At 49.5% G+C, this 9,119-nt stretch overlaps 1 protein-coding gene across 3 annotated transcripts; it reads left to right on the top strand.

The window, feature by feature from the left end:
- The first annotated feature begins 1,975 nt into the window (after positions 1 to 1,975).
- LOC123406092 lies at positions 1,976 to 8,654 on the top strand. 3 transcript variants are annotated; one of them, XR_006612005.1, is made up of 10 exons: positions 1,976 to 2,494; positions 3,079 to 5,517; positions 5,604 to 5,714; positions 5,792 to 5,944; positions 6,268 to 6,431; positions 6,512 to 6,659; positions 6,778 to 6,900; positions 7,012 to 7,099; positions 7,933 to 8,290; positions 8,373 to 8,654. XR_006612005.1 is itself a non-coding variant. In XM_045099581.1 (9 exons), the coding sequence occupies exons 2-9, from the start codon at positions 3,193 to 3,195 to the stop codon at positions 8,097 to 8,099; spliced, it is 3,279 nt and encodes a 1,092-aa protein (XP_044955516.1). In that variant the 5' UTR covers positions 1,976 to 2,494; positions 3,079 to 3,192; the 3' UTR covers positions 8,100 to 8,654. The 3 variants fall into 3 exon arrangements, 1 of the variants encoding a protein (XP_044955516.1); XR_006612006.1 differs by lacking the exon at positions 1,976 to 2,494 and adding an exon at positions 2,571 to 2,924; XM_045099581.1 differs by having other exon boundaries at positions 7,933 to 8,654.
- The last annotated feature ends 465 nt before the right edge of the window (positions 8,655 to 9,119 follow it).

Genomic DNA, 9,119 nt, shown 5'->3' on the forward strand with positions numbered 1-9,119 from the left:
ACGCCCGGGCGGCGGTCGCGCTCCTTCATGCTGCCTGTCCGCCTCTCTCCGTGACTCCAGCTGCGGCGAGGCTGAACTCTAACAGCCTGTTTGGTAGCTTGAGGAAAAGGGAATAGGAATTCATAAAAGGGAGTTTGTAGAGGGATTGGACTTGGGAAGTGGACTATTAGTCCTAATCCCACATTTGGTACGTGTTAGAAATTGCTTATGGGAATTTGATAGAAAGTAAGTCTTTAAATAAATAAATTAGCACCGCGTTCCACTGTCGTACCCTGATGTCATCCTCCCGCACCACTGGCATCTGGATTCGGAGAGGATCCCGGTGCCGGCCGTGTCATGGTCGGCGCAGATGCATGAGCAGAAGGTGAGTCACCGTCGGCGTCAGCAGAAGTCAGAGTAGTAGCTCAACCCGGTGCACCAAGCGCGATGGCACTCGGAGCACCGTGTCCCACTGCCGTACCCCGATGCCACCCTCCCGCACCACTGACATCTGGATTTGGAGAGGATCTCGGTATCGGCCGTGCCACGGTTGGCGCGAATGCACGCGCAGGAGGTGAGTCACCGTCGGCGTCAGCAAACGTCGGAGCAGCAACTCAACCCGGTGTACGCGGCTGACTCTCCCAACTGGGAGGTTTGGTTCACCTTGGAGCACGAGGAGCAGCGCCGGCGCGGCATGCCCGACGTGCAGCCGGGAGACCCTCCGCCACCCCTGCTCGTCGTTAGCGACGAAGATCAGGAGGCGGAGGCCGCCTACCAGGCGGCGCTTGCAGCTGTTCTCCGCTGGAGCGAGGAGGAAGAGTGGCGCAAGGCCGACGAGGAGGAGGCGACGTACGAGGCGCAACTCGCGGAGGCCATTTCACTGTCCGTCGTCGGCGACTGCGTCGTGCCAGATCGGCCGAAGACCGAGCCGACGAAACCGCCGCGGGAGGTTTACCAAGGACCGGCTGTGTCCGTGAGTGGGTGAGCGCGCCGCTCATCTGGTTGGGCGCGACGCAGCAGCATGAGGAAGCCTACCTCCAGCACTGAAGGGCGCAACACCTCGTGGCGGGGCGCCGAGGCCCGTCGGCAGATGGAGCTGGAGAAGGAGACGGAGGAGGAACGACGGGAGCTGGAGGAGGAAGAGCGCGCCCGTGCTGCGCTGCCACGACCACCAGCACATCCCGCGCCGGCGAGACAGACGACGGAGGCGCAGGTAGCTGCGTTCTGGAACACGGCATTTCCCTGGGCCGGCCCTGCGCCTACGCTGGTTGACCTCACCGGCCCCAACAAGGACGACTACGTGGACGCCTAGTTTATATTTTTTGTTATGTTTAATTAATGTAATGAGACGCGTGGACTCTCGTCAGTCTTCGTGTCCGCCTTTTAATGTATAATTATGTTTGTTTATTATTTTCGTCCTGTTTTTTTTCCACGCATCGTCAAAGATGAATCGGACCAGCGTTGGATGTATGCGCCGACCCAAACGTCGAAGCGGACATTGACGTCTGCCGGGCGATCCAAGCAGACAAAAAAGTGATAAAATGGTCGTTCCGTTGTTAAAGTTGCTCTAACCAGGGTATCCGATCGGCCGTGATCCGATCCGGCCGAGACCTGGTACACGAGTAGCTCCCCAGGGCACCACGGGTCGTACGTAGCGCGCGCGTGACCAAATGCAGGCCACGCCTCCTTGCAGATAGCGTCGAGTAATCAGTAATGCCCGGGTTGACATGCAGTGTAACTCGAGGATAAGATGGAGAATGAGAGAATAACCAAGTAACCCACTGGGGCTTGGGCTTGGGCTGGTTGTTGTTGCTTGCGTGGACACTCCCTGCCGTGTAGGCAACGGACGGCGCGGAAGCACGCACGCAGGAAGCAGGCAAGCAAGAAGAAGGGCAGGCCAGCCCAACGCCAACTGAACCGGAGATCATCGGTTGGCGTGGTGGCAGTAGGATTCTATAAAAACGGAGGTGCGCGTCATCGCCAACGGAACAGAATCACGCCACACGTGCCGGCCCGCCGCGCCTCCACCGCAGAACCCGTGTGGCCCGGCGCCGCGCCTCCCCTCTCTCCCCTCCCCCGCCCATCCGTCCGCGCAAACAAACCACATTCCCTCCATCGCTCCACCACACCACAGGTAGCGCGCCGCACCCGCACGCGCACGGGCGGCCCACCTCCACACGACACGAGCCCATCCCCTTCCCCACCTGAAGCCGACGCCGACGCCGACGAGTCCCGCGCGGATGGCGGCGCCGGCGCCGGCGATGGCCCCCGCGCTGACGGCGTGATACCCGGAGCGAGCGAATATCCCCGCGGCCCGAATCCCCCAGCCAATAACAGCGCCACGCCCTCCCTCACTTCCCCACCGCAAATCCCGAGGACGCCTCCTCCCCCCTCGTCCCTCTCGCATCCCCTCCCCCGCCCCTAAGCGCAACCGCACCGCCGCCCGGAGCCCAGCCGCCCAAGTCGGCTGCCCGCTCGCTCAGCCGACCCCGAGGATCGTACCAGAGGCACGCAGGTACGGACCACCACCACCACCATCACCATCCATCCATCCCCTCACTCACTCCCTCCCTCTCCCTCAACAATCTGCGTGCTGCCTGCTTCTCTCCCGATTATTTTCCCTGTTTTTTTTTCTTTTCCTTTATGCAAGTTCGTTCGTTCGTCCCTTCTTATCCCTTCCGTCTGTTTCGGGAGGAGGCGGAACGAGTTTCCCCCCTTTTCTTTCCTGGCCAAGATCGGCGGGGAATTCCGTTGGCGAATTCTCCGCCCCGCGGGGGAATCATAGCAGCTCAGTCCGTGCAGGTTCTGCTTTCAGATTTCGGATTGGGATTTTGCGGCCAAACCATTCGGCCTTCGCCTTCAGAAGCGCGATCTCGCGCTGCTCCAACGCATTCTTCGCCCGGCCCATTCTTTTTTTCGGGAACGATTCTGTCTCGTCTCTGACGGTAGGCTGATCTGGGGTGTTATTGGTCAAATCCGTGGGGAATTGTCCGATTTCGTTTCTTGATTTCATATGCCCTTATATATTTGTCTGATGGAAGGTGCCAAATCTTTGGTCTGTGGACTAATAATTTTCGTACTGTATTTTTCTATCGACAGGGAAGGGGCTAACAAGAGCAGCTGATTGGAACTGGTGGATTGCAATCGGGTGATGTACTTAGCTCTGTCGCCGATCCAACTCAAGCCAGCTTGATCACGCAGTCTCTGGCACACATGGCGCCCTCTGCTGCCGCTGCGGCCAGCACCGAGTCTGATGGGGCACAGCGCATGGCCAAGTTCCTCTGCAGCTTCGGAGGCAGCATCCTTCCCCGCCCGCTCGACGGCCGTCTCCGTTACGTCGGCGGCGACACCAGGATCGTCATGCTGCCCCGTGACATATCCTACTCCGACCTGGCCGCGCGGATGCGGGAGCTCTATGACGATGCCGATATCATCAAGTACCAGCAGCCTGATGAGGATCTTGATGCACTGGTCTCGGTTGTTAATGATGATGATGTGGTCAACATGATGGAGGAGTATGACAAGCTCATTGCTGCCGGAGAGGGCTTTACTCGGCTCAGGGTCTTCTTGTTCTCGCAGCACCTGGATGATGAGGCTGCATCAGCAGCTGTGCATTACCACGGGGATGAACGGGAGACAGAGAGGAGGTATGTCGATGCGCTTAATAGCCTTGGCGACATGAGGTCACCTTCATCTCCTGTATCGGTGGAGCAGCTTTTTGGCATCGGAGGCAATGAGTCAGGAATTCCCGATATTGCTGGCTTGCGGCATTTGAATGTTCCTCGTGCCTCACATAATCAGAGGTATGGGGAGATGGATTCTCCTTGGAGCCCTGCATATATCTCTCCAGGGCAGTATGGGGTGCCTGATCCAAGGGATTTTCCCATTTCACCATCATCTGCAAGGTTTCAAGTTGGAGCAGAGGATTTTGATGAGAGGATTCCTGATGACTTTGTGAGGCAATCACCAAAATATCGGCATTACGAGGCTCAGTCACCGCCACATGTGGATAGCTTGGTCTGGCTTCCACCTGGTGCTGTAATTCAGCAAAATGCTGGCTTCCCAGGGAATTTGGGCCGCTCTGGCAATTTCTTGGATGGAAACAGTGTATATGACTCCCGCTCGTCATTCCAGAAGGGTCAAGGTTCAGTCAGTGATCCTCGTTATATGGATCCCCGTTGGAGGCCAGTCCAACAACATTTTGATCAATCGAGCATGGCAAGTGAGTATTCTGCTCACCCTGCTAATCTGCGTCCAGATTATGGTCGTCCTAGTGAGCATTATGCTGTAGGCCAAGATGTTAGGCTGGAAAATGGTATTTATGTGAAAGAGCAAACTGGTGGTCACCCTCCCATGTTCTACAATGAATCACATTCTCATGATAGATCTTGGCATGTGCATCCCAACCAAAGCCATCAACGGTATGACGATCCAAGGTTGAATCTGCCTCCTAATGGTAGAGTGATGGATCCGTACGCTGACAGCAACTCAGCCAATTCTGCATTTGCACCCAGCAAAGTCTATGACATGAATTCAACATCTCACTGTCGCTCAAGCCATGAAAGTCCCCACTATTATCAAGGCAGTGGCGAGCATATCAATGATGCATATCATAACCAACAAGTTGTAAGTAGTGGCTCCTATGTCCAGACATCAGGTTTTGAAGAATCGACAGGCCAGCATTACAGCCATACTTCAACATATGGTGGTGATACCTTTTACCAAATGCAGCAGAACTTGCCGCCACTTCAATCCATGAGAAGGAGAGCAAGCAGCCCTGTTCACACGGGCTCATCATATGAATCACCGCACCTGCCGATCCTAAATGGGAGCATCAACTCCAACTTTGTCAGAAACACAGGTGATGTTAGTCCAAGGGTCCCTGGTATGCCTGCATATGATCGAGTCCCAAATCCATGGCCTTCACCCAATGGCAATATACCATATAGAATCGTTGGACATGATATTCCTGCTGGTGTTGAAAACTCTTCTTCCCTTGGTCCTCGGTCAGGTCCAAATACTGCTCAGTATGTTCAGCCTTTCTTTGCCCCAGAATCAGTCCAGCAGCAACCTGGAGCTCCATTGGTAGAATTTTTTCCTGAAAGAGCATCCGCTGGACCCATGCTAGCACCGCTTGATGGTAAAGTATCTGTTGCTGCGGTACCACTTGCTGATCATTTGTCCAGGTTGGACATCAACACAACAAAGAAATTTGAGGGAGCAGATGATGAAAGGGACACCCAAAATGTGACTGAAATAAAACCTTCACACGCTGCTAGCGACCCTAGCACCTTGGTTCACAATGTGGGAGTTGATCTCCAACGGGGCAAACCTACAGAAAATGATGGTGGGGCTGTAGCATTGCAGCAGTGTGGGGATATATCAGAGAACAGATTAAATTTCCTTCCGGAGTTTGTTGCCTCTGTTAAAAAGGCCGCACTGGAAGAGTCTGAGAAGCCAGTAGAGGTTCAGCCAGATGCTCGTCCTGCGAATTCACCTGTTTGTGATAATGACAAAGATGGAAAGAAGTTTGATGAGGTAACGGCTGCTGTGAGTAATACTTGAACAAACACATTAAGCATTAAACTACCTAATGTTCTCCACTCAAATCTTTTCATCTGCAGAATACTGATGGAGATCAGGACCCTGATGTGCACGGAAGCTGCGACCAGCACAAAAGTTCTGGGATCGAATCTACACCCGCTGAAGCTGAAGCTTTGTCTAAAGGATTACAGGTCACTTGCTGATCTCTTGATGTGTGGTCCTATTTATTTTTAGCTTATGTCCTATTTATATTTTTGCGTTCATGCAGACTATAAAAAATGATGATCTGGAGGAAATCAAAGAGCTTGGTTCGGGTACTTATGGGTCAGTCTTTCATGGTAAATGGAGGGGATGTGATGTTGCCATCAAAAGAATAAAAGCTAGTTGCTTTGACGGAAGGCCATCTGAGAGAGAGCGCTTGGTATGCTTTATTTCCTTGTTAGTTATTGACTAGGATTGGCAGCATAGCAAAAAATTCTGTTTACCTATTTCAGGGTCCAAACCTCTTACCTCTACTCATCTAACACTGGAGCAATTACATGATTCGTAGAAAAAATGTGGCTGTGGATTGGTTTCTTTTCTCAAGTAAAAAGTAATGGAGGCCTTGGCTGCCTGTATATATACTAATAATATAATAAAGATAGTTTATATTCATGAAAATATATATGAGAAAATGATATATAAATTTGTTGTGGTAATGGTTTGATCTCATTGAAAATGCCTCAAGTTCTGATCTATTTGCAGATAGCGGATTTCTGGAAAGAAGCTCAGATCCTGAGCTCGCTTCATCATCCAAATGTAGTTTCATTCTATGGTGTTGTTCGTGATGGTCCTGATGGAAGCTTAGCGACTGTTACCGAGTTTATGGTCAACGGGTCTCTCAAACAATTCCTGAGGAAAAAAGACAGGTACTGCTTGTTTAATCGATTAACAGTTTGATTTCTTATTTCTCCCATATCCAAATTCTAATCCTATAGAAACTGCATAGGACAATTGATCGCCGCAAAAGGGTTATATTGGCCATGGATGCTGCATTTGGCATGGAATATTTGCATGGGAAGAATATCGTCCATTTTGATCTTAAGTGTGAGAACCTACTGGTAAACATGAGGGATCCACAACGACCAATCTGCAAGGTTTGATCCCCACTCGTTCCCCTTCATTGCTTCTCCTTCTCTATCTGCGTACACCCCTTTTCAAATTCAATACATTGCTCCCTGACTGTTTCATCCTTTCTTAATACTTCCGGATCAGATTGGTGATCTCGGGCTATCAAAGGTGAAGCAGCATACTTTGGTGTCAGGTGGTGTTAGAGGAACCTTACCATGGATGGCACCAGAGCTTTTAAGTGGGAAAAGTGATATGGTGTCAGAGAAGGTAACAGTGCTTGTTCTACAAGGACCTTTTATATTTTGCAAGTTGTTTAATCTGTAAACAGTGTATAACTTTTGATATTCTGACAAAAAGCTGATTAACTTTATTTTGTAGATTGATGTCTACTCATTTGGTATTGTGATGTGGGAGCTACTTACTGGGGACGATCCATATTCTGATATGCGTGCAGCTGAAATTATTGGTAACATTCAAAACTTTGAAGTTATACTGATGCTACATTTTGATTTCTGATGATACCTTCGTGTTTGTTTATGTTTTTTATGGTGCACACGTACCAGTTTGAATAACTTGTTTTGGGGCTGCAAAAACATACCTGCTGGGTGCTTTCTTCCTTTAAGAATTTCTCTGTATGTTCTGATACAATTTTTAAAAACTTATTTGCGGGAAACTTTGAAAGGCTGTGGGGCTGAGCTAATGGAAATGATCGATGTAAATCCCCGGATGCTTTTCAGTGCTAAATGCTGTACATATTGACTATTAAACTATTTAAACTATTAAATAATGGAGTTACACAAACCAGTTGTAGTCATGTAGATAATTCTGCAACTCGCATTATGTTTACATGGATTGTGTTGCCCAACTGATCTGGTAGCTGCAATTGAAGTATCCATGTTTGACTAGCTAAGATAATCATCTTCCTGAAGATGCAATTTCCGAACCTTTACCCTGTTTCGGATTTTCCCGTGACAGTATGAAATTGAAATCAGTGAACTTAAATAATAACAGTGCTGTTCCCCTACTTGCGCTGTCTTCTATTCAGCACAGGTTACTGCAAAGAGGGGATACCTTTTGTGCTTAAAAAATATTGGTCATGCACATGTAGTAAGATGTTGATGCTTGTTATTGCAAAGAAGAGATACCTTTCGTGCTTGTCATATATTCGTCATGCTTGTTATTGCAAAGAGGACATACCTTTTGTGCTTATCAAATATTAGTCATGCACCTGTAGTAAGATATTGATGCTTATGGTTAAACACCATTCTGTGTAGTTAATTATCATGTTCATTTTTGTAGGGGGCATCGTGAACAATTCTCTTCGTCCTCAGATCCCTTCCTGGTGCGACCCTGAATGGAAATCATTGATGGAAGGTAGTTGGGCTGGCGAACCAGCTCAAAGGCCATCCTTCACTGAAATATCTCAAAGGTTGAGGAAAATGGCCGCAGCAATGAACGTGAAGTAAAAGGCTCGAGTGGTTACAACGAGAAGAGGCATGTAAAGAACCCCATGTCCAGTTCCCTGACTAGAGGAAGGCAAATCCGGAATATATTTTGCAAGTGTCTTGGCAGCGTCTCGGTTTATTCAAATGAGATTTCATGAAGGCCTTCCTTGGCAGGAGAAACTCATCCCGGACAATCTAAAGTGTATTTTGATGTGAGTGAGTGGTTTCTCTCTCCTTTCGACAAAATTTTGAAATGGCTCTAGCAAACATGACTTCTCCATTTCCTGTCTGCAGGAGTCATCAGCTGCCATTTGCCTTCAGTACGATATATATTGCATCTGTTCATTCCTCATGATGGGAACTGTTGGGTTTGTAATGTAAATAAATTTTGGCCTGCTCCGTCCGGCTCATATTAGATGTTGCACGGGACTAGACACGGATTAAAGCTGGATGCAGTTATCTCTTTTTTTCATACAATTGTGTCCTGAGAAAAAGATGGAACAAACTCTGAACAAGAGATATCCTTATTCAGATTGTACATAGTCCACGAATAAGATTTGCGGGTCACCTCGAAAATGGTCTTTCCTGTATATATATATCTTCACTGCCATGATGCTGCCAGTTTCGTGCTTGCTTGGTAATTATCATTATCGCCCCCTGTCAATCGTTTCGAATTTGTCTGTATGGTCATCAGATTAGCAGGCAAGCTTGCCAAATCTTCATTCTGTGAGATCATGGGACTGAAACCCCACTTATTTTCTCCTTTGCTTGCAATTCTGAATTTTTGTTCTAAAAGACGACTAACCGAATGTAATTGTAAAAAAAAACCACACGCGGTATGAAATGCGAGAAGAGATCCCCATTTTTCGTGACAACAGGCGTGACGGGTGGCACTTGTCGCCACGGTCCGAGACGGCTAGGCCCTGCCGCCAGCACCCACCCGGCAAGGCGGCCGATCACCTGCCGTTAGCACTCGAGGCGGCAGGCTGCCCATGCTCGCGTACATGCATGTTGTTCTACTCCTAGGCCATGCATGCTCCA

Source organism: Hordeum vulgare, chromosome 6H (assembly GCF_904849725.1).
Source record: "Hordeum vulgare subsp. vulgare chromosome 6H, MorexV3_pseudomolecules_assembly, whole genome shotgun sequence".
Taxonomy (NCBI): domain Eukaryota; kingdom Viridiplantae; phylum Streptophyta; class Magnoliopsida; order Poales; family Poaceae; genus Hordeum; species Hordeum vulgare.